Source organism: Xiphophorus couchianus, chromosome 18 (genome assembly GCF_001444195.1).
Source record: "Xiphophorus couchianus chromosome 18, X_couchianus-1.0, whole genome shotgun sequence".
Classification (NCBI taxonomy): domain Eukaryota; kingdom Metazoa; phylum Chordata; class Actinopteri; order Cyprinodontiformes; family Poeciliidae; genus Xiphophorus; species Xiphophorus couchianus.
Window position 1 is genome coordinate 9,771,317 of NC_040245.1, and position 26,100 is coordinate 9,797,416.

General features: G+C 37.1%; 1 protein-coding gene across 1 annotated transcript in view; it reads right to left on the reverse strand.

Annotated features, from left to right (window-relative positions):
• Nucleotides 1–26,100, reverse strand: part of LOC114162003 (chloride channel protein 2-like) — a 78,578-nt gene that overhangs the window by 4,169 nt on the left and 48,309 nt on the right. The window contains exons 17-23 of the mRNA XM_028045746.1: nt 21,665–21,798; nt 20,134–20,324; nt 18,202–18,313; nt 16,710–16,780; nt 9,339–9,377; nt 7,475–7,579; nt 863–949 (exon numbers count right to left, since the gene is read on the reverse strand). Coding sequence (XP_027901547.1) covers nt 863–949; nt 7,475–7,579; nt 9,339–9,377; nt 16,710–16,780; nt 18,202–18,313; nt 20,134–20,324; nt 21,665–21,798 — 739 coding nt within the window. The remainder of the gene's footprint in view (nt 1–862; nt 950–7,474; nt 7,580–9,338; nt 9,378–16,709; nt 16,781–18,201; nt 18,314–20,133; nt 20,325–21,664; nt 21,799–26,100) is intronic.

Sequence of the window (26,100 nt, forward strand, 5' to 3'; positions counted from 1 at the left end):
TGAAGGACAAAGTACAAGTCTTTCAGTTGGGCAGAAAAATTTAGGTTTAGCTTTTTTAGCTTCCCATTTATTAGACACAGTAAAGTATTGGATCCACTTTATTTATGCTAATCATCATTTACAGAAAGAAATCCTTATTCCATCTAAAATTTGTATCTGATTGTCTTTTACTCAAACCAGGTAGGTAGTTATATAACAAAAAAAACAAAAAAACACTTTCACACTTGAAACAGTTTTCAATGTGCTTCAGATTCACACAACTTTTTCAGTTAAAAAAACAACAGTCTTCCTGTTCTAGGTTGGAAACAACTCAAGGAAGAAAAAAAGCATAAAAACTGGTTATATTTCTTCATCATATGTGCTAAACATATTGTGATATAATAGGAATGTCTGTAAAAGAGAACAGCTTTTGTCTGCTGTGAACTTTTTGTCTGATGGCAAACAAAGCACAAAAAAGCTTTAAATGTCAGAAAGCAGTGCCTGCACTTAGCAACAACCCTCTCTCTACTTCCTGGCCAATTGAAAAAGAGTGATTTTTGAGCTGTTAGGGAGGCAGGAGATATGTAAGGAGAGGGACGTGGGCAGAGGACAGACAGAGACGACAGATAAGAGACAGCAATTTGCAAGAACCTTATGTCTGCCACAGTAAATCACAGGCAGAAAAGAGGAATCATTAAAGTGACTGAAACGCCTTTGTGAAACTGTATTCTAGTTTAGCACAGCGACAGCTCTGCTGATGAGACACTTTTAAAAACAACAAACGCGCTGACAGTGCTAATGGATGTCACAGATATGAGCAGAATTCAATTCAGCAATGATTATATATCAATTCTCACAAAAAAGAGGAAGAAACCAGACTTACCTCCTTGAAGGAAACCACCCCGATGAGACGGCCGATGCTGGTGACGTAGGCGTGGTCGAGGCCCAGCAGGGAGAAAATGGTGTGAGTCTACGGGAGATGAAAGATGGAATTAATCTTTAGAGCCAACCAGAACCTTCACAGAGACAGTTCTGTGAATGTTTCAGGCTTGAAATGGAGCTCATTTAAGGAAATGCACCACTGACTTTAATTATCCAACACTTCATTCACCAGACACTCACTGAACATGTTCAGCTAAATTGGATACAGATACTTTGGACATTCCTGGGCCACATTTCCAAGAACATTCACACTTTAAAAGGGGAAAAAATACTATCCCTGCAGTTGCTAATTAGCCAAAGCTAATTACCATCACAGTTGGAAAATTGGATCTGTTTAAACTGCACATAAAAAAAGCTTTTTTTATCTTAGCTATGGAACAATAATGAACCAAATTTTGTAGCAAAGCATCTTTATTAACGCAGTAGGCAACAAAAGAGGCTTAACAGCCACATAAGAGCCACAACTGTATGTGGAGATGCCAAATAGCTAGAAGCTAAAAATGGAAAGTTGAACAGAGGAACCAACACAAGTGTGGAAGTGAGATAAAAGTGAAATCTTGTGGTTCATTACCAGCCTGTTTAAAAACTTATGGAATAATCAGACACTTGACAATTCAGCTGCTGAGAGGCTTATTATATAATTTTTGTTATTTAATAATTAAAACTGAAGAAAAGCTGCCATGCTGTTTCTATGCATAATATACATGAGGGATGCTCTGAAAAAAAATTTGGCTCGATATTAACATCCAATATTAATATTGCCATTAAGGCAGATAACTGATTGTACTACGGTGGCCAAGATATATAAACACAATGCAAACTGGTGTAAATGCACAGCAAATGCCTTATTGCTGAAATGTGCTATAAATAAACTTGATTGATTGATTTGAAAACGAGCTGCAAACAAGGTAATTATGCAAACGCCAAAACATACAAAAAAGAAGCAAATGAAACAGACAAACACTGCAAACAGAAATTCCTGCATTCACAGAAAACAGAAGCAAAAACATATAAATAACAGAACAAATGCAAATGAAGAATGCTGCAATCATAAACAACACGCTGGATCCAGATAAAGCTGCCTAATGGAGTCAACCTTACATAAAAAGTTACTAAGCCTTTCTGTTTCAGCTGGCTGCTCTGTGATTTTTTTCCAATGAACTGCTGTTATTTTATAGTGCCACTGGTGAGGCTGAGATGAGTAGACAGTTACTTTCAGTCAAATGGTTATAACAGCAATAAATACCTTTAAATGGCAGTTATGTAAGGCTGGCAACAAACTGATGGACTTGTTTGATAAAAATCGAAATCAAAAACACAACAAAAAGGAGTGAGATTTATCACCAACACTGCAAGATGTTTCCATCTTGCTAAAGAATTAACAGAGCTATTGCTTGAACCTAATTATAGAAAAAAAGAAGAAAAAAAAGAATATTCAGCTTAAACCTTTTAAAGCACTAAGGTCTATTCACCCTGATTTTACTAAAAAAGATAAGCTTCAGATAAGCAGGTAGTAGGACTGCATCAAGTGCCTTTATCCAGTAGATCTACTGACTTGGGTTGACTGATGAATGACAAAAAGCTTTTTTTATAAGCAAAAAAGAACCTCATTCTGTATTAACAGGTAGTAATCGCCATTAATATGTTGAACTGAACAAAAACTACTAAAGCAACCCCATTCCATAACATAACTCCTGCAGGTCTGTACTGCAGGCGGTGGGTAGGATGGATCCTTTGAATATACCCTTTCCAACTAGAACTTTTCTTCAGTATCACTACTATTCTTCCATATTTTAACAATTATTATAAAATAATTTTAGCTTAAACAATCCTGTTAGTATATTTGTTTGTTTGGATGACAGAAAACATTTAGATCCTCCTGAAGATTAACATTTTCACCAGAACCAAAGAATCTGGTTCTTTAACACGACACTTGAAGCAATGAAGCTGCTCATTGCATTAATTAGGTCAGAATTGTTGCCAACAAAATGCTTTAATCCCTCCAGTAGAATTTTAGTGAGATGCTTAGATATTTGCTTATCCAGTTAACATGATGGCTTTTCTTTTTACCCTGTATTTGTTTGTTGCTCTGTAATTATAAAAGTTGACTATTAAGTGGCTGAACTTTAAGATGTATGCCAATAATGAGACAATAATAATGAGCAGAATGTCTACCTGTAATCTTTAATTTAATTCATAATTCAAAAATCAAAACACCAGAAATAAAATAAATAATAGGGATTACTATTATTTTGTGTGTGTGATTAGGTTTGTTTGTGTTATTTAACACTAATACCATATTGTTATTCAGTCATGGTCAAATGTTAAACATTAGGAACTGCATCAAATAAAACATCTCCTTTATTCTTGTATTTCTGCTTTAATAAAAAGCAGCTACATGGTGGTATGTTTACTCAAGGTTATCATATTTATGCCTATTTGTTGAATTCTGCCCATTGACAAGTGAACAAATGTTCTTGGTGTGTGAGGATCTGTAGAGTTTCTCGCTCAGTTATCAACAATGTACATTTTATAATCTTTTAACATGTCTATAGTCCGTTTTGCATTGAGACATGGAGCTCCATCATGCTCAACCTTCTGACCCCACTCTTCATCGTGGCCAGCGTTCTTGGGCTGATCTGAGATCTGTGAGTGAGCTACCACATGTTTGACTTCATCTATCCTCAAGAAAGAATAGACACTGCATCAGATTTAGCCAGTGACTAATTATCATCTGTAGAGTGTAAGGCAGACACATGTCTTAATGACAGGATGTCACATAAACTGTATCAGGTTCTTCACTGTTGCTGTTCACCTTTTACTTGTTGGGTTTTTATGATGCGTCAGACACTGGGAAGGGAGAGTCATCAGAGAAACCTCTGTTGTCTATCCTTGTCCTTTCTGCAGAATTGAGTCTGTTCTTGATGGGTTTTTTGGGGTTTTTTTTTAAACAAAATGGTTTCTTTCTTGACATTTTCTGTCAAAAGTTTGCTTTATTATGCAGATGTACTGTACTTAAGTCCTCCTGCTATAATGTTGAGGAAGCTCTTTACTGGTTACAGGACTCCCTAGCAAGAGATGCTGGACATTCTTGGACTTCCTGAAGCCTTCTTTACTGACATTTAACTTCTCACCATGAGGTTATTTCAATATTCTTGGAAGCAATTCATTTTTCCGGGTGTGGCTATTATAACACTAAGTGATGATCACTGCAGGCTTTCCTTTGAAGTGAATCATTGCTAACGCAAGTTAATGAATTCAATCACATGCACTTTTACACAAATCCATTTGCTAATTAGAAGAATCAAATCATTGTAAATACTCTTGTGTTATAACAAAGGAGAAAAATGCTTTATGACATATATTTTAGGCAAAAAAAGTATTTTTATGTGGAACTAATTAATATGCATTTGACCAGCACACACTGTAGATGAAAAACTATGTGTACCGTCAGTACAAAAACTGTTGCCACCAAGTTGGAAGCCTAATAAGTAGGTAGCCTGGTTGAAGTCCAACCAGAGAAATTGAGCTTAATGGGAAAAATCCCAGACAGAGAACTGAAGGGAGATGAATCGTGGTGGAATTCCCAGGCTGTTAGGTTGGCAATAGACAATTAAAACCTATTAAAAGGTTAAATATATATATTTCTGCTCTACTTCATCCTTTACCCTGATTATAGTATTTACAATTTCCAGTTGGGATCTACAAAGTGGTTTTACATTGGAATAATAGAATAGAATAGAATAGAATAGAATAGAATAGAATAGAAGTTACTTCGCAGTTACAGCATAGAGACAAGACACAATAACAACTACCACTGAGTAAGTAGTTGTAGATAAAATAAAATAAAAAAATAAAATGCTATAAATTGTAAAAATATGAAATGCTGTTAATATAAAAGCAACTTAGAGCAGTCCTTGCAAAGATTTAAAAAAAAATGCAGATATATATATGTAAATATATGTACAGCAAGTGTGCCACAGTGCAGTTGTGCAAAATCGGACTGATTAGTGCAGAACAATGATTTAGCTTTTATTGTACAGTGAGATGGCAATAGGGTGAATTTGTGCAGCTGGAGAAAAATAAAAAGACTGAATCTTCAACTATTTTCTGTTAGATAATATGGTTTTTATTTCTGAGGCAAGCTGCACTTGAGTTTTGGGAGACTTTCCCCATCTGGGATATCTGGAGTTGATCTTTATTTATGCCAAGAAAGGCACAGCCTTCTTTGGTATAAAGGCTGTGTCAAGAAAAAGATTGTTGAGTGTTTTTTAGGCCAGAGTAAGCTGTAATGTAATTTGTCAAATAGGTCTCCCAGAGAAGAATGCAGCAGCTTCACTGAGGACGCCAGCATCTCTTTAAATTGAGGTGCATTGATTGAGGCCGCTGCACAGGCTTTTTCACAATCAACTGATCAGCAGCACACCAATTATCAGCAACCAGAGATCCCAGTAGCTACAACCTGTGTTTATATTTATTCCACTGTCCTTTGGCACAGAAACATAGGAAGAATCCCACCAACTATCACCAATGAATACCACACCAATGTGCCTTTGTATTTTCTTATAAAAATGATGACACTAAATGTAGAGGGATGCGTGATGTTGACTTTTTGCAAGATGCAGTGGAAGGAGGGAAGCGAGATGGATTGGCGCAGGACCCCTCGATCTTAAATGTTTAAAGAGTATTCATAAAGAGCCCCAAGGACTTTGGAGAGCCACGATAGCATTATAGATGGGAGACATTAGGTGCTGCCATGGCCGCTGGCAAGTCAAAGCAGCTCTATGCAGGTGTACTCTGTATGAAGTATTTCAACCCACTGCTGTGTTTGCGTGGCTGTAGACTGAGCCTCCTCAGCGCTGCAGAAATGTGAAGCAGGAAAGAAAGTAGAGTGAAGCTCCTTTCTTTCACTCAGCATTTAATAAACTTTAACTTCAATTGTCCTTTCCTACTGTTTATAAGATGATTACGTTGGTAATACTCTATTCCCATGACAACTGGATGCCCTGCTGCAGTTCATCTTACTGTGCAGCAGATGAATGAAGAGGGAATAAACAAAGTCAAGTGCCGTATAAATAAGCTCAGTCAAAGAGAAAAACCAAAAGGAAAAAGTTTTCCCAATGAGTTTATGAGCAAGTATTTTTCATTTCTTAGCTCCATTGGTTTCAAAATTGTTTTATAAAACAAAGCTAAGTTGTCTGATCAGTTTGGGAACAATGCACAGCTTTTTAAACCACAGATTATAATAAATTGAATCAGATTTTAGCTGTTATATTAAATACTTTGCCCTGGATTCTAGATGGGATGTCATTTTTAGTTAAACAAAAACTTGTTTTTGTCTCTAAAACTGCCTGACTGGTTCACCAAAACTTTCACAATTCATCACAGGCGCTTCTTGAACGTGACTCGCTTCTTCTTGTGTGTAAAAAATGAAAACTAAAAATCTCTCTCAGTGGTGGATCAACTCTAAGAACTGGTTTTAAAAACCAACACACCAATCGTATAAACAGTTTTACTGAGGGTCTGAGTTTTACTTTAAAATGCGATCTGTAGAGCAAGAATAACTAGCTATCATTTTAAAAAATGATTAAAAAAACATCTTTAGCCATTTTAGTCAGTGATGGTTTTCTCTGAAATGTTGAAAGTCATGACTTTGCATTTTGTGATAAAGAACATTTCTTTTTAAAACATGGGAATGGTTTTGCTCATGCTAGCTTTAGTTACTTAAAGTTTATACAATACAGACTTAAATGTATTTTAAGAAGATTTCATGTGTCAGTCTAAAACAAATTAGCACATAGCTACAAAGTTGAAGAAAACTTAAAAATAGGGGCAAGCACTTTAAATCCAGCTTTTGCTGCAAGTCAGCTTTAGTTTTGCACATCTAAAAATTTAAACATCTGCAATTCGTCACAAAATAGCTCAAACTAAGTAAATGTAAATTATTAAGTCTCGCCACAAATAGTCTTTTGATTTAGGTCTGGACTTTGACTGGGCCATTCTAACATGTGACTATACCGTCATGTAAACCATTTAATTGAAGCACCTGCTGTATGCGTAGGTTTTTTTGGTTCTGGAAGGTAAACTATTATTCATGTCATCAGCCCTTTAGTGTACCAGATGAAGAAAGGAATTCCCACAGCATGATGCTGCCACCACCAAAATGCTTGACAGTATGATGTGTCCAGGATGATGTGCAGTTCTAGTTTTCCACCACACAAAGTAATTTGACTCAAAGCAAAAGATTGGTCTCATCTGATCAGAACTCAGGAGTGTCAAAATACAAATGCACACCACACTTTTCAGATTTTCCCTCCACTTCACAACAATGTGCTACTTTATGTTGGTCTACCATAAAACCTCAGCATTGAGGTTTATAATATGACACTGTGAGAACACAGTCAAGTGTTGTGAATACTGTAAAGCTTGGAAGCTCTGTGCAGCTCAGAGTGGCAACCGGTTAATGACTCTAAACACTGAGAAACACACCCAATGAGAAGGATGCACTTTTATGCACAAAGAGGGTAAACAGTAGCTGTAGCTCCAATCAGACCTTATACAGCAAAGTGCGCTCCACCAGTTGAAAAGGGGCGGGGTCAATCTTGCAGTTGTTGAAGTCGACTTGCTCATCAAGCTGCCTCTCCTCCCACTCTGCAATCTGCAAACCACACAGATTTGGAGGATCAGAGATGATCAGCAAAAACTTAACAAGACAGAAAGACGACAAAAACAGTGAAGTGCTTTGCCTTAGTGTCAGTGGTCAATACAACTCGATTAACAAGATTTTAAACATTATTCTCAGTAAAAAAAAAAAAAAACCCAACTAACTCCCACATTTAGAGCCTGTCTTTATTGGCTGTACATTTTTGTGGTTAGGCTGTAAAAAAAGTGTGTTCAGAAAATACTGACAACAGATGAAGCCTTTATGCTAATATCAGCCTGTGATCAGCTGATAAAAGCATCATATTTTCCAAACCACTATTTGACACATCACATCCATTTAGTGGCACAGATGCAGCGCTGAGTGATTATAAATCAAAGGCAACCTACACTGCAATGCTGCTCAGCACCAGAGGCAAACAAAGAGAGACAAAGACAGAAGCAGTGACATGGCAGATTTATGAAAGGTGAACGTTATTCGAGTGAACGAAGGGAAGAAAAAAAAAGGGTGAGGAATATGTTTCTGACAGAAAGGAAATGAGAGGTTCTGTTGATGGATGAATTATGAATGATGTCATATCCAAAAATATATGACTCCAGGGTAAGTGACCCATCTGGGCACATTGAAAAAAGTGAAGGGCCAAGGTTTGTCGGACTGTGATGACATCAAGCGTAATCAGAGTTTCCAGTAAGACAAACATAGGCTTCGAAATTAGAACAGATTGAATGAAAAGTAGTCTCCATGTATCAAAGACTTGAAAGAAGTTCCTCTGTGTGACACCATCATCAACCCTAACCCTCAAAATCAGCAGATAAATCCCATCTAAAAGATAATAACTAAAATTCTACAATTTCAACAAAAACTTTCGTCAAAGGCTACATATATGCTTGTTTGGAAAAGTTGCAAACTATTTTTGTATTTGTTACTATCAAATGTAGCTCAAACACTAAAGTATTAAAATGATCAAACCTGACTCAGATAAATCAATACAGAGGAGATTCACAGCTAAATATTAATGAAATCTTTACTCCATTTACAAAAATACAAATGAGACATTAAGGTCATCACAAAACAAAGAGAATCATAGAATCCACAGTAGATGGACTAGTCAAACTGAATAACTGAAGACCAGTTAGAGTTCCTGTGATTTGCAAAACCTTTTCATTATTTAAAAAAAAAGAGGTGATTCTTAGTCTTCTCAAAAACATACCTCCATCCTATTTTGTCTCATAGTTGAGAACCCAATGTAGTATATCATCGTGTGCTACATCTCTATTTGGTAACCATTTCAGTAATAATTAAAAAATACTCATAAAAAAGACTTAGAAAATAATTTTCCTGTTCATTCTCTCCAAATTACCAAATAAAATCTTCCATTTACTTTTCTTTGAACAGAGTTCTCATTTACAGAACAGTACACACCACGCCTGGCAGTTTATTCATCGCAACTTTGAAATTGAATTCCTCTTACATTATTGAAGCTTCAGTCAGAGACAGAAAGGTAGTAACCATAACCTCCATGATTTCCCTCATGGTCATGTCTGGAAGGTGCCCCTACAACTGCTGCGCCCCATTTCCTTTATGGACAGCTCAATACTTCAAACACTGAGTCAGATTATCTTAAAGACATCATCAGGGACATTTTTAAGGACTGTCAAGATGTATAATAGTGTATTGTTCTGCTGGGAGAGAGCTCCTATTAATTGGGAAGTTTGTGCCACAATACAAACATTGTGTCACCAACTGTGGGTCTTACCTCATGAAGTGTCATGTCGTCTTCCACATCTCCATCATCCTGTAGATGAGAAGCAATAGAAAAGAAGTCAGTAACAAAAAAATGAGGTTATTTCATGTTTTAGCTAAAAACAGCTAAAACATGAAGAACCAAGAATATCAGAAACACATGGTAAACAAATGAAAGAGAGTTCTGGTTTCTGGGTTATTTTCTTAAATATTTCTCATTTCTAGTCGTATCCTCTACAGCTGTGAACAGAGACACATGGAAGACATCAAGAATGTTATACTGCACCAATGTCTTGTGACAAATGGACAGAAATGGAACGAGAGACTAAAAGAGTGACAAAAGCACATTTGCACAAAATTTGATATATGAGATGTCATAGTAGATGATCGTTATAAAGAAGGATCTGTGGTAAGTTTCAATAGAAAGCCCGATATTGTTGTTTGACAAGTTTGAGTCAAACCAGCAAACACACACTTTGCAGATGGCCATATTAAAACTCGCAGAGATCTGGGTGAAGAGAATGTTAATGCAACGTGTGAATTCATGCCTATGTGTGACAAATTAAGACAAATTAGCATCAAAGTAAAGATGAGTTAAAAAAATAATAAATCAGAAAATCCATCCTTTATTGCAGAAACAATTTCAAACTGAAAACTAAAATCCAGCCATAATCTTATACATTATATGGAGTGGGGAGAAACATTCTAAGCTTTATTTCCTTTAGCATTTCACAAGGTTGGAACATTTAGAGAGTTTGGTAATTCGGGTTTGAAGACAGACATCTTTGATTTGTTTTAATGAAGTTTTTCCAACATCAGTTTCAAACATCTCAATAAATAAAGCGAAAAATGGATGTTGTGAAGACTTGGTGACCCCATTCTTTGCTGCAGAGTTTTTCTTATCCTCCCTAATCATCCTACTCACTCTCTGTGGGGACGAGATTAATATGTGTTCTTGTCCAGCTCAGTGTCCAGTGGCTAGAAGAACTGGGACTCTGTGTTACATGATAGTCATACCCCTGGGTAAAGAAAAGATGGATTGCTAATTATAAGTTCTTGAATCCTATAAATAACTGAAAACAATAATGCATAATTTTATCTTTAACATAATCATCGTTAACAAATTGTTAGGGGTACCAACAATTGTCCACTGGGAATTTTAAAAAGTCCCATCTTGACAAGTGATTTTTCTCCCTATTGAGTACAGGTTCTCAAAATGAAAGTTGGATTTTTCTGAATTTGTTTTATTGTGTGATCACACTGCTACGCTGCTGGCCTTTTACACCACAGGAGCCTATAAATGGGCTTGTATGAGCAGTAGGTTGTAAAATGAAAAGTAATTTACTCATGTACTTGCATGCAGGTATTTACATTAACAAGAGTGAATTTAGAAAAACATATGTGTGCCAGAGCAACAGACAGATGAAGGGCGACCCAGGAGATGATGGGAACTCTGAGTTTATTTATCCTTATTGCTGCCGAAGCTGACCTGTCGCTAACCCCTAGCAACTGTCGCCGCAGGGCATCAGGAGGTGCCCTACTGTAGCATAATGCAAACAGAGGCCAGACGTGCCTGGAGTTTATGAGACTAAACAACCATACACTCAAACACCTACTAGCACTTTATCTGAGATAAATGATAATACTGCTTGACAGACGACACAAGGACAACTCGGCCATGAACGTACAACCTTCACCACAACATGAAAATATAGGGGGACAATATTTATGCTTGACATGCATCTTTCTGTTTGCACAATGCTTTCCTATTTTTCATGGAAACACAGAAAGATGGATGAGGAAATATAAAGCTTTTAGAAAGATTAGCTGTTGAGAAAATATAAACTTATGGTTATAGAAAATATGCACAAAAGCCTGTCGATGTCTGGATTTGTGTGTGAGGTAGAGATGAGGTTGAGATGAGTCCACAGTGTCTTATAAAAGTAGTCACATCTCTTCAACTTTTGCGCAGCACTTCAGTATATTTGAATGGAATTCAGTGTAGAAACACCAAACAGTGCATATTTATAAAGTGAAATTTTAACAATAATATTTTGCAAAGTTTTAAAACAATGGAAATCTGAAAACCTTGAAGAGATACAGAAAAAGGGAGATTATAGTTAGATTAAATTACACACGTGGATTCAGTTAATCAATTAGGTGAACTCAAAGTTGTTAGCACTAGATTTTATTTTGGTGCATCCAAATAAAAGGTTATGGATAATAGTGCACACTCTACTTTTTAGATTTTAATTGGTCATGAAACCATATATTGTTTGTATTCCTTCCACTTCCAAATTAGGTGTCATTTTCTGTGTGTCTATCACATAAAATCCCAGTAAAGTACATCAAAATGTGCTAATATTTTTGCAAAGCTCTGTAGATGTAACTGACAAAAATCTGTCATATTGAAATTAAAATAGCTAGGTGAGTGTGCAGGTGTGGAGAGTTTTGAGGGAGTGAGAGTGCTGACATTGGGCCTCGGAGTTTGCTGAGTTGATTCTGTGACCAAAGGACAAAAACTCAATTGCACACCATTAGTTCCCCTTCACATTAGTTACTAAGAGTTACTATTAGTTACTAAGGTGCTGCATGCAATAGTGTTGCTTCCAAAACTGTATAGTATTTTAGACTGATCATTTTGGTAACTAGATTTGAATTGTAACATTTGTTTGCCGTTTCTAAATTTAATTATTTGGAATGAAGTTGGATGTAATTGGATGTAAAATTAAAACCATTTGTATCTTGGCGAGGAAGATATATTTGAAGATGTATGATCAGACTTGAATCAACTTAAAATAACAGCATCAATAACGCTGTGGCTGCAGCAAAGTGCCAGCAGAGTAAACACTTTATTACTCTCTAACCACTCAGAAAATCCCCCAGCTTTCCAAATTAAAATCTTCACAGACATTATCACATTTCAGCTCACTTTCCATCTTTATATTAAAACTTGCGTGTCGTAAATAAAAAAATTCAACTGCCCAAATGCAAACAAAAAAATTCTCTCTTTAAAGTTTTCTAAAATTGGTTTGTGCAAAGCAGTCATCATCACATTATGTACATTAATTTTTTTCCTGAGAAATTCGCCCTCATCTCTTAGTTATCTAAAATTACACAAGAACTCCATCCTGTTCCCTGCATACTCTGCTTATCAGATGTCTGAAGGACATTTTTAATGGAGTCAGTGTCTTTGTAACACTGCTTAGAATTTGCTTCCATTAAGATCCACTCAGGCACCAGTAACGTTCGACTTTGATGACCCGAGTCGTACAAAGTGGAACAGCGCAGAAATACAAACATGAACTTAAATCAAATCAATCAAGCATTTCATTGTGCCAGATTGATAACAAAATTAGATGTTTCTCTGCAATCACCAATACAAACTAGATAATATAAAAATAAGTGAAAAAAATCTCAGCAGTTCCTGCAACCTTGCTGAAACAGAAATCTGCTATAAATCTCCTCTCACCATCCTCTGCAGGGTTTGTCTTCTCTGCCATGTTGCAGCTAAAGTACTAGTATCATCACACTCCTGAGCTTAAGTCACAACAGCAGATTTTTCAGTCATCTGGGAGGTTTCTGCGCTGCATCCTTTGGGTCAGAAAGGGGTGCCAAAAAAGCAGTGCAAAGCTGCTTTAATTGTAACATTCTGGTTTATTCTCCACAAACAGCTCGGCTGGTTTGATATTAAACACTGTCTGTGTTTCATGTCACAATAAATAAAATGCATAGAACAAGCTTTTTCACTTTGTTAGTCAGTAAACTTCCACTTTGCAAACATTTGCATTCTAATTAGGCCAAATGTATGGTTATAAACAGCTGCTGTAATCAGTTTTAGTGAGCCAAGACCATCAATTTTTTATTTCTATGCTGACTAAACAAAAACAAATGGCAGCAGAGTTGTAAAGTAGAGCAAGAAAGAAGCTTGGACTCACTTTTCAAACAGCATTTTTAGTGGAACGCCCTCAAGTTTGTGAAGCCGGATGCAAAATACGGAGATGTATATAATCAAGCTTAGGGGTTGAAGGCTAGAGATGTCATGGAAACTTTGTTTATTGTGTCTCTGTTTCAGAGATAATTGTTGAGTTGTCGAGTAATTTTTCATAACTCGAGAATCCAACGTTGGATAAACATGTCAAACCAGTTTTGGAATCCCACATTCTCCATTTTATTAAAATTATGTAGAATCATTTCTACAATTTGTGTATTTGAACCACTGGTTTCATTCGTTTTTATTTTACAGAAACATTGAAAAATTGAACCAACACAACTGTAATCGTTTTTACAGCCCCTTACGAAAGTACTCAGTCTTCTGATGGCAATTTTTGGCACAAATATTCCTCAACAACTCACATAAACTCAACAAAAAGATGGATAAGGAGAAAGATGGAAATTGTCAGGAAAAACAAAAATGAACAAAAAGGAAAAATACGAGCCCACAAGCGATTATAAATAAAGCATGAGGGACGCAAGAGTGGGAGAAGAATAATGAGAAAACAGCAAGAAAGGAAACATCAATCTGTGCAACAGGCTCCTGATGTCATCTGCCCTGCATTAATATTTCACAGTCACAATAGAGCAATGGAGGTCAGGCGGGCGCTGTGGGCAAGATGACGGCGCAACAAAAAACTGGAGGAGGGTCTCGAAAAAGTCGTCAAGCATGACAAAAATGTGCAATGGGGAGCACAAATCAAGGAATGGCAGAAGAACTGAGAATAGAGCTGCTGAAGGGTCAGAGTTGAAGCCATAAGTTGATCTACCATCTGCTGCAGGGATGCAAAACCTGAAATTATTCCACAAACAGTTCTTTCTGAAAGACAGGAATGACTAACATGCTCCTTGGTTCCCTTAACACCCAAAAAGATTCCTTGGTCTAACTCCTGCTCCATCTGCCTAAGCACAGACTGGGTGATGAGCTTCACAAGTGTACCCTTCAATCAAAGGATTAAAATTATAATTGGCAGCAGCAGATGACGCAGATTGACTGCTGTCCATTAATTAATAAACATAAATAAATATTGACAGACTTGAAAATCTGACGTCAAGTAAAATTGCCTTGCGGAAATTTGCCTCCCAAGGTTATGGTAATTACTGTCTTTAAAAAATAATGTAATATAGTCTGAACATTTCAAATTAAAGCCAATCTTTCCAGTCTGTGAATAAACTCCAACCCTTGGTATGTGGAAGTTGTGCGAATTGGTGACCTGGTGCTGCTCTGGCTTTCATCAAATATTGTAGCATGCTGTCATCAGGGGCTGCAGTGATGGTGATTTTTCTCTTGACTGTAACCAAGCCCCAAGTGCCATGGAAATGACTTACAGATGTCCCATGGTGCCCTCCCTACAAACAAGCTTGACTAAGTATGTAATTTTCTAAAAAGTCTCTCAACATGTTCTGGTGAATCGATACTGGGATTCCAATTTCACTAAAACAGAGTAGGTTGGCAGTGATGCTAATTGGAGGCTTATTCATCTGTGACCTTCAGTTCACTTTTCCTAGTGATATGACATCTTTTTCTTTTACTGCAGGGAGTTATTACTGATTATAACTTCAAAGAACCTTACTCTAAAATATCTAAAGTAATCCTTTAAGGTAGGTCTAATTTAGGCTCGTGTGGTCATACAACGTTAAAATATCTTTATGGAGCAGACCTGGATATGGTTCTGGACTCACACAGCTTGATGGGATGCATGGTTGAAGCACACAATACTGTCAGTGGTTTTCCTTTCCCTGTCAACAAAACTGATCAGTGTCATTTATCAGCAGCACACTTTGGTTTTACACACACCTATACACACATAGCCTGAGGCGATGCATGAGTAATGACATGACATCCCAGCGCTGCAGAATGATTAAAATTTTGTACAGACTTCAATAATTGGGCTGATGGAGCCCTTTCAGTGCTTCAAGTCCAAATCAATAATACTTCTAATAGAGTTACACTAACATTATCTGAACTGTAATTCTGTCAGAAGAAGGATGTAATCTTTTATTCTGATTACAGAATAAAAGATTATTCTTGCAGGCCCACGGAATGGTCCTGTGGGCCTGCAAGTGGAAAATAGAAACATTCACAATCATTGCTTGAGATTGTTTGATCAGTAGATAACTATTCAAACAGCTAATGTTCTCCTCACTATTCATGATTTAATTGTTCTGACAGTAGTATGCACTAAATCTCTCCAAGGAAAAGGTTTCTTAAAAATGTAGTTGGGAGATGCAGAGAATTACCTACATTTTTTCTGATATATGTATCATTATTTTTTTCTTTGATGATTTCCAACCACCAGCAGCTTAAATAAAACACGTTTGAAGCTCAAAATGAACACACTGGTACTGGGTATTATGTTAATATTAAGATGGAGGTGCAGCTTAACCTTGTGAAGTAGGTGCTTCCATAAAAATTAAAAAGTCAACAGTGCAATTTACAAAATCTCACTGTCAAAACATGGAACCATTAAAGACAAATGTCCAGGCAGTAAATCTTTATAAAATAGGCTATTAGGAAATGCATCATTGCATCATTCTAACAAATATTACCACTGAAATTTAGGTTCCTATTCTAAAGCCTCCCAAATGGTTTCAAAACAACCAGAGATCATCTTAGTTTTAAAAACTAAAATGAAAAAATAAATAAATAAATTGATGTTACACAAACGCCTCATGGGCTAACTTTACTTTGAAATTGTTGAAGTGCATCCGGTAACACCTTATTTGACGGGTTGTAAATAAGACTGTTATGTTATGTTATGTTATGACATTGTCATAACATAACATAACAGCTGTCATGAACATGAGTAAGTCTTCATGAATATTTATGATTGTTGTCATAACGTGTTATTCGGTAAATCACGATACTTTTAATACAAAGTTGACATTATTCAAAATGTCTTTGTTATGACAACTTGATATTAAATAAGAAATCATGATCTCAAATAAACTTGTTATAAAAGTATTACTGATTAAACTTTAGCTTTAATAACATAAAGCTACATAATTTTTAAAGTTGAACTTCACTTTGACTTTGCAAATACATTAATATTTCTTTAAAAGCCTCTGGAAAACACTGACATGACAAAACTTCAATGTAGCAAAACAATCCATTTGCAGGATAAAATAAAGTGTGGCAGGACACAAGGCTGAGACAAAGCGAAAGATTTTAAATGGAAGCCACCTAAGATTGTGTGTGAGTGTCTTCTGAATATGTGTGTGTGAGAGAGTGGGAGGTACTGTACTGTAAAGCGTGAAGGACTGTATGTGAGAGATAGGATAGGACTGTGTGGGTGCACTGAATGCGTGAACGGCAGGATGTGAGTCACCGTGTGTGTGTTGTGTCTGTGCTCCTGTTGATTGGCTGTATTCAAGGTCATGGTTTTCTCACCTCCAGAGCTTCTACGTCTGGACTGGAGCAGAACAGGCTCTTCAACGCTATGCCAGAATGGTCCTGTGGGCCTGCAAGTGGAAATTAGAAACATTCACAATCATTGCTTGAGATTGTTTGATCAGTAGATAACTATTCAAACTGCTAATGTTCTCACTATTCATGATTTAATTGTTCTGACAGTAGTCTGCACTAAATCTCTCCAAAGCTTTCTTCCTTAGCCACCTCTTCCTAGCTGTGACCTAAAATGACCTAAAGGTGTTCCCAAACAAACTGAGAGACATAATTTCTCCAGCTGGTTCCATGTCAGTCACAGCCCGTCTCCCATTGTGACATGTTTGGAGCACCTTTCCTAGAATGTGACAGAGTAGCTTCTCTTTATTGAGAGTCTCCTAGACTGCTGAGCTCCTCTCTCTCCAATGAGGAAAAGCTTAAATACTTCAACATCAGATTTGGCTCAACTTTTGCCTGATGAAGGTATAGAAAAGCATGAGTGATATACATCTTTGGCTTCACAACACTATTTGGGGGAACAACAAAAATACTTGCTTCTTTGTGTTTACAAAGTGAGAGATTTAGCATAGATAGGAAGAAGGTTCGGAAGCCAACTTCAGCATTCAGTAATTAAAAACTTTTTTAGGCTTCTTAGAGAGTGTTAGCATGTTTGATGAGAAGTCTTTAAGTCACAAAGAACCAACTGACTACTGTACCAGAGAGTCCAAGCCAATTTGCCAGTCGCCTTCCTAATAAAGTCAACAGAACCAGCACTGTGGTTCTTCCACAGTCTGAATTTATGTCACTGAACACTTTGACTAGGGCAATCTCAGTACTGTGGTGAGCAGAGAAACCAAACTGAAAGACAAATGGGGGCTCATTGTTAAACTATTTAAGAGTTTGAAATACAGCTTTTTCAATAATTTTGCTGGTGAATGGAAGGTTGAAAATTGACCTGTGATTTTGCAGTAGGGATTTTTCCAGATTGTTTTTTTTACCAGTGGTTTGATAACTGCCGTTTTTAAAGCCTGGGCGAAAACACCTGATGAGAGGGATGAGTTAACCAGTTGAATTAGATCAGATGCAATGACAGGCATGACTTTCTTAAGGAAAGCCGTTAGGAGGAAAAGCTTAATTGATTTTTAATTTTAATTTTCTCATTTTTTGGAATAGGAATAGAAGTGAAATTGATGTTAATGTGCATTTTAACCATCTATTTTTTATTTTCTCTGTAAGGAAGTTGACAAAGTCATTGCAGACTCATATAGAGTTCAGTCACAGGAGGGTTTGTCAACCTATCAACTCTAGCAAATAAGGCACAAGGATTGTTGATGTTTTTGCTATTGATTTCTGAAAAGAACGTCTCCTTTGCATGTTTCAAGGTTGAATGACAGTCATTTTTTATAGATTTGATAGTGAAGCTAGAGTAATGTTTAAGCCATTTATGTTCAGCCACTCAGAAATCTTCAAGTATTACTTGGATTAAATAATTACTTACTTGTCGGAAGCTTAGTGGGTCTCTCCATAACAGACGGTCTTTTCAGTGCAGGTTTCAGAGGCTTCTGACTAGCTGGACGAGTTGTACTGACGGTGGACTCCTCAGTAGAAATCTAAGCACAAACACAAAGATGAAATCTAAACCACCTAATCTTCCCTTAACGCTCCATCACTCTCACTAACATCGGACCCATTAGATAAATGAATGTGCTTTCAGCAGAGTGAGGAGATGGAAACAAATCAAGGGAGTGAAGGAGGCAAGACAAAAAAGAAAATGCATACAAAGACACAAGAGGCCAGCAGGAGGAATAAAGTTCAGAGGCTGAATGTGGGGTTGGCTTTGATTTAAAATTTCATGACTGCAGTGGGTTTTCTTTCAGCCATTTTCATAACCAGAAGACATTTTTGCTCAGCTATATTATTGATGCTCAGAAAGTGAGGAAAGCATCTAGTTACAGCCATAAAGAAGTGATTGCTTATGTGAAAAATAGTTAGAATATTCATTGTTAACAATATTTTTAACGTTTCCAGTTTCATTATATAAGATAGTTACACTTGTGTGTCTGTCTCCCTCTAACTGAATGCATTATTCAACAAAATCTTCTGAGTTCCACTGAAAGACAGAAGTGTTTCTCTGATTAGCTGCATTATGTGGGTAATATTGGTGGGACACCAAGCGTTGCAGAGTAAACAAATAAACTTCTAATTGCTGAATCCATTAGGACCAGAGTTGTCTTTTAAACATGGGTGTGTGCAGATTGTTGATGACTTAAAATATAGTAATCCTGAAAGACTTTACTTTGTCTCTAGGTGAATGCTTACATCATAAGTAGTCCATTGCCTTAAAAATTGCATTATCTCATCTTTTTCTAGAGTAAATAAGCAAACTCCTAGTTCTAAGCTTTTTGGCTTTACATGTTTTACTTTCATTTCAAAGCAATTGAAACAACTGAGAGATGAGAAATAACATGGTTTTCTTTCACCATCATCTTGCATTTAGTTCCATCGCATTTCACATTAATGGTAACCAACTTTTCTGTCACTGCTGAATAAAAGTGTCCTCACAGCATGTTTCACATTGTGGGGGCACACTGTTTTCAGGGGTGATGTGCAGTTATAGTTTTCTTATGTTGCATACCGTTTTGTAGGACCAAAATGTTTAATTTCCGTTTCATCTGAGTGGAGGATCTTTCTCAAAGGTTTGCTACATCTTCTGCAGGGCTTGTGGCAAACTCTAAATGACCTGGCTTGTTTCAGCAATTATTTTTTACATGTCTCTCTTCCATGGAACAGATTTGTAATGTATAACTAATAATTGTCCTGTCAATAGACTTCTGCATCTCCTAGAGCTTCCATGGACTTTTAAGCTTTTTGTAATTACTAATGCTCTCCTTGTCTGGCCTGCTAGTTTAAAAATATAAAACAAGATGTTTTCAGGTCAACTTTCTCCTTGACCTTTCTACTGTGTTCTTTGGTCTTTATGATGACGTCTGCTTTCTGATCTTCTCCAACAAACATTTCAAGGCTTCATCAAAGAACTGGATTTATATTGTCACAAACGTAATGGTGTTCATTTAGTAATCAAGTGGCTTCTATGGGGAATGGATTTTAGTTATGGACATCAAAGTAAAGCTTTTCATATTTGCATCTGTAAACTATTTTATTAATGCGTTATTTTGTGTTGTTAAAAATTTTGGTTGCAACTTCACACAACCAGCAATGAAGTATTTATTAGATGCACTGAATATGTAATGAAGATATTGCACTGTAAAAATCAACTCCCAAAGCTCTTTTTAAGTGAAACAAAAAAGAAATATGAAATTGTTTCACAGAAAATCTAATACAAATTATTTAATTGACTGATAAATTCTCTTGATAAATTCTCTACACATCGTCTTTAGACGTATTCCACTTGTCAATAAGGACCTCTAACCTGCAAGCGGACCTCCTGGCTGGCCCGCTGGCGCCCATCCTCACTATCGCTGTTTGACACATCAGACAGGCATTTTTTTTCTGCTGCAGCTCGTTCCCTGATGTACTCCATCCGTCTGCTGCGACTGAGCTGCTGGGAGAGCAGCGACTGCAGCTGGGCACGCTCTATGGAGCCCAACAGGATCATTGACTCTGGGTTAGGAGACAAAGATGCATGGGGTGAGAGCAAGAGCGATACAAAAACCAAGGAGGATAAAAAAAAGGATAAGGTGGTTTATTAGAAGAGTGAAACAGAAAGAAAAGAGAAAGCAAAGGAAGAAAAACAGAGATAGTAGAAAGAGATTTAGGAAAGAACTAAGAGAAGAGGGCTGCAACTTCCAAACAAACAAATGTACTGCAGAGAAGTCTGCATAGTTGCATAACAAGTGCCCAGAAGGCAGCAAATGTCCAATAATTAGTGTGCATGTGTTGGCGGCTTTAAGTAACTGCCTTTGTGACGGTGCGTGCAGATTAGGTGTTTGGTTAAATGCCGCAGCTAATTGTTCCTGTACCACCGTATAATTGAAACAGTGTTGAAATACCCAATTTGCACTTTAATGAGGTGACTAAGGCCATCAGCAAGCTGTGCCCAGGCAGGTTTTTTTCTATCAATCAGTCACTTTGATGAGGACAGCACTGGGATTGCAGAAATTGTGAATTTAATGCCAGCTGGAGGGCAAACCAGGAGTACAAGATTGGCAACACTGAACAAAGATACCCCAAATGTTAGAGACACTGCATCACAGATTCTGATTTGCAAAACCTTTTTAAGATGTTATTTAGCCCCTTAAAAAAAAGATGCGTGCTGAGCTAGTGTGTGGAACAAAGGTCGACGAGGTTGGAGCTGTAGGTCACTGACAGGCTGATTAACTACAAAAACATAAACCTGCCAGGAACAGAAGTGGCAGTTTTGGTACCATTTCTTCCAAGAATTTCTCATAAAAACATGGTCAAATATCATTGCACTGCAACGTAGTAGTGATTCATATAATCTTACTTGCTAATAGTATAAGAATTTTAATCTTTTTAATAACAGAATATTTTTTTCCAAAACTGAAATCCTCATCTTATCATTTGTATTCACTCCTTGTGAATACTTTATCAATCATGATCATCAAAACACCCAAGGGGTTGAATATTTTTTACAGACACTTTGATTACTTTAAACTGCAAGACCTGACATATTTGTTTAATTTGGGGTTGGGTTTACCAATAAACAATAAATATGTAGCAGCATGGGTGCACTAAATCCCAACATTTTAACGGGCAAATCAAGATTTTAACTTATTTTCATTTTATTTGTTTCTGCCAAAGGAAAATATGAGCAGAGAAATTAGATGAGGGACCAAATGGTTTCTTGTATGGAGATAAAGTACCTTCAGCTACAAATGAACCCTCACTGTGTCTTTCAGTGGTTTCACAAGAAACCAGAAACAGGTTATTTACACATAACTCTGTGTTTTGCATGGTAATGTAGATTTTTTTTTACTCACCAGCGGATTCCACTAAAGCCAGAGCCTTGAGATGTCCCGACCTCAGGACGCTGTGTAGGTCTCTGTAGCAGCAGTTGAGTGTGATGTACCGTACATCCCGCACCATAATGTCCTCCACACGGATGTTGTATTTCCTGAGACAAGCATGGAAGAAAAGAAGAGTAAATGAAATGTACAAGGTGTAAAAAAGAAATGTCTATTGTTTCATTGAGATGAGGTCAAAGGAAGAAGACAGCTGAAACGGTATTCTATTCATTGGCTGAAAATGTATCAACACTCATGTTTAAAAGTTTATACTACACAAAGGTCATAATATTTCTAAATTATTGCCCTTACAGATATGATGACTGCACAGCCTTTCAGCTGACTGGTCAACACAATAAAAAGTCACAGTGTCAACACATATTTCGGTTGTTACCACATCGCCGTATGTACTTCAGGTGAAGCTGGGTGACACTGCACGAGCACTTCTCAGCTCAGCAGAATCACACGCCTCAATACACCAGTTAGATACACTCAGATTTCTCTTCCTGCTGGAGCCGGCCAAGAACTGCAAACACGACAGCCGTCGCTTAATGGCTTCCGCTGCCAAGACCGTCAGCCGTGCCAAGACACGGAATGCAGCCAAATCTCCACTTTTTCAACCGGTGACAACTCGCTGTGCTGACCTTTCCTCAGATGTAAAAAAACTAAATTGATGGCCATGCTTTCCATGCTCCAATTCAATACATATAATGTACAACTCTAGTCCAGGAGGCCTCTTAGGAAGATGAAGGAAACCTATCAATAAACTTCTGTATATTAGAGCACAGGAAGAAGAAAATAACTGCAATTAAAATTACAATGTGTATTGTGAAAGAACAAAACCCCTAAACAGAGCAAATGACTATAGTTTTAAAACTATAAAAAAAACACCAGGTTTAAATTAGTTTCCTGAATTATTTGTATTTTCACTATTTCAGAAGTATGTTTACTATGAATTATGTATGTATAGTTCATCTTCAGCTGTAAGATGAAGAAAAACACACATGCAGCTTTTTGTTCTTATCGTCTGAAGCTAAATTGGGCCAAACATCTCTTGTTTTAGGTCACTTAGAATAACTAAACCAAAGTCACATTAATGAGAGAGAGACATAACTGGTCAGATATGTATTGTATTGTGTCATTTTGCAATAAATATAAATATCACAAACATTAGAAGATCTTGAATTAGAAGATATTTCTGCTAACTATGTAAAAATGAACATTTTACACAGTAAACTTTTCACATAAACATTTCAGAATTCACTTCTTAATGCTAGGACTAAAAAATGAAAAAAACAAAACAATTTTGTCTCCTTTTTTTAAAAAAAGCGAAATGGTTCTTCTAGCACCAGTCAACCGTATCATCCCAAATATGAAAAAGGCCTTAAAGAAAGTTTCCTCTTTGCACTGTGCTTGCTGACAGCGTTTTAATTTGCATGTGGATGAGAGAGAATAATGTAAGTGCTTGCCTCTGAACTGGCCACAGCAGCTGCCAAGGTAAATTTCCCTTGAGGTGTCAAAGGTGGAAGATATCGAATTGATTTTCCTCTTAATTCAACCAAGTTTCAATGTAATAGCTGGGAATAGAATCTGATCAGAAATCCTGCATTCTGTATAAACTGTATAACCTGAAAGGTTGCTCCATTTGGTTTCCCCAATAACACCAACTGCTGCTAAATAAGACTGACACCTTGGAATCCTGATTAAATGTATATTCTGTAACTTTTCCGTTTTTGCAGTGACAAGTTATACATGGCCTAATCGACGACAACAAGGTGCAGCAACACTCAGGTTTCACACTGAGGTGAGGTGGAAAAAGTGTTTAGAAAAGCAGAGGTGACAAGTGAGCTGTGGTGAGAAAGGTTATGTAATACACTGCCTGGCCAAAAAAAAAGTCGCCACCTGGATTTAACTAAGTAAATAGGTACAAGCCTCCTATTGGATAAGTACTGCATAGGCGATTATCTTTCAGCTGGCAACAAGTTATTTAACCCCAGCTGATACAATGAGTAACTCCTCATTTCTTAAACAACCATGGCAAAAAACACATTCTGTGGTCGTGGAAAAGACGTTAGTCTGTTTAAGAAGGGTCAAATCATTGGCATGCAGAGAAAACATCTAAGGAGATTGCAGAAACTACTAGAATTGGGTTAAGAACTGTCCAACGCATCATTAAAAACTGGAAGGATGGTGGGGAACCATCGTCTTTCAGGAAGAAATGTGGTCGGAAAAAAAATCCTGAATGATCGTGATCGGCGATTACTTAAATGTTTGGTCAAATCAAATCGAAGAAAAACAACAGCAGAACTCAGGAGTATGTTTAATTGTGAACGCAAAAGCATTTCCACACGCACAATGCGAAGGGAACTCAAGGGGTTGGGATTGAACAGCTGTGTAGCCATAAGAAAACCTCTAATCAGTAAGGCTAACCAAAAAAAAAGGCTTCAGTTTGCTAGGGAGCATAAAGATTGGACTCTGGAGGAATGGAAGAGGGTCATGTGGTCTGATGAGTCCAGATTTACCCTGTTCCAGAGTGATGGGCGCATCAGGGTAAGAAGAGAGGCAGGTGAAGTGATGCACCCATCATGCCTAGTGCCTACTGTACAAGCCTGTGGGGGCAGTGCTATGATCTTGGGTTGCTGCAGTTGGTCAGGTCTAGGTTCAGCAACATTATGTGCCCAAAGAATGAGGTCAGCTGACTACCTGAATATACTGAATGACCAGGTTATTCCATCAATGGATTTTGTCTTCCCAAATGGAACGGGCATATTCCAAGATGACAATGCCAGGATTCATCGGGCTCACATTGTGAAAGAGTGGTTCGGGGAGCATGAGACATCTTTTTCACACATGGATTGGCCACCACAGAGTCCAGACCTTAACCCCATTGAGAATCTTTGGGATGTGCTGGAGAAGGCTTTGCGCAGTGGTCAGACTCTCCCATCATCAATACAAGATCTTGGTGAAAGATTAATGCAACACTGGATGGAAATAAATCTTGTGACACTGCAGAAGCTTATTGAAACAATGCCACAGCGAATGCGGGCTGTAATCAAAGCTAAAGGCGGTCCAACAAAATATTAGAGAGTGTGACCATTTTTTGGTGCCGACTTTTTTTTTGGCCAGGCAGTGTAGTTTCTACATTTAGAAGTTATTTTTTTGAATAACGTATGATATGAAGCCATTGAAAAAGATATGCATGAGCATATAGAAATTGTGTAAAGTCAAATTTGTATGTGATTCGAATACCTGACTTTTCTTCCTAGAAGATAAATGTTGATACATGCTGGATGTGTTGCAGAGCAGCCATTATATAAGTGTTCCTTTACATGTGCTTTGTACATCCATCAAAAATGGATAATTTCATGTTTGAACCTTCCAACCCTTTCTGTGAAATAATTATGTAATAATGTCTGATATGTTTGATGACAGATTATCCTGTCAAGGCAGAGTCATGGGGTACGTAGTAAGAGTATTTATTTTTTTGCCATAAGCAAAGCAAAGTAGAGTTATACTGTAGGGCTTGAGACTAACTTTTTACACTTGTTTCACCTATCTATTTTTCTTAGATGCACCCAAATTTTTGGTCACATCCCATTTAGACCCTTTTGTTAAACAAAGACCGTTTTGCTCAAGAATAAACTGGGTGACTGAATTTGTCGCCTTGTGTGCAAAGAGTTCTGCACAGATAAACATGCTCTGCCTTTGCAGCCGAGGGGAATAACATCACTCAAAGAACTGCAAAACAAAGTCAATATTGAGATGTGTTTTGTAAAATATGCAGGAAAATTGGATCCGTGCCTTACATACAGTAGAGAACAAATACTCTTGAACTTGTTAGAAGATGTATGTTTGGATAATTTTCAAACACTGTTTCAAAGCAGTCATTTGAGCTTCCCACTGCAATGGGAGCAGAGCAGAGTTGTTCGACTGATGTTTTTCTTGCAGCCTCTTGGGACCCTCTGCTCCGCAATGGATGAGGCAGTTCAGGATGGGGCATGCAGTACTGCCTTCTTACACCGAAGTATATATAAATAATGACTCAAAGAGAATAAGTTAATAAAAAAAACATAAAAAGAAATGCTAATGTGTGTATCTGATTGCTTGAATTTCACGCCTCTGTCAGTAAACAGACTTACAGAGCTTTGTTTACTTTTAAATTTTTATAACCCACACATGCAACTTTATAAAAATGTTTTTAGAAGAATTTTTAGAGGATGGCCTAATAAGAATTGATACATGGGAGCCACATACTGATCCCAAGACAACAAAAATAAACAAAAAAAATAAATAAATAAATTGAGGAAGATTTCTTTCTATAACCCGATCCTGGACACAATGCCAGTCCCACTGGTACATGTACTCAAATGCTGGATTTTACAATACATAAGACAGAATATTCTATTGTGGTG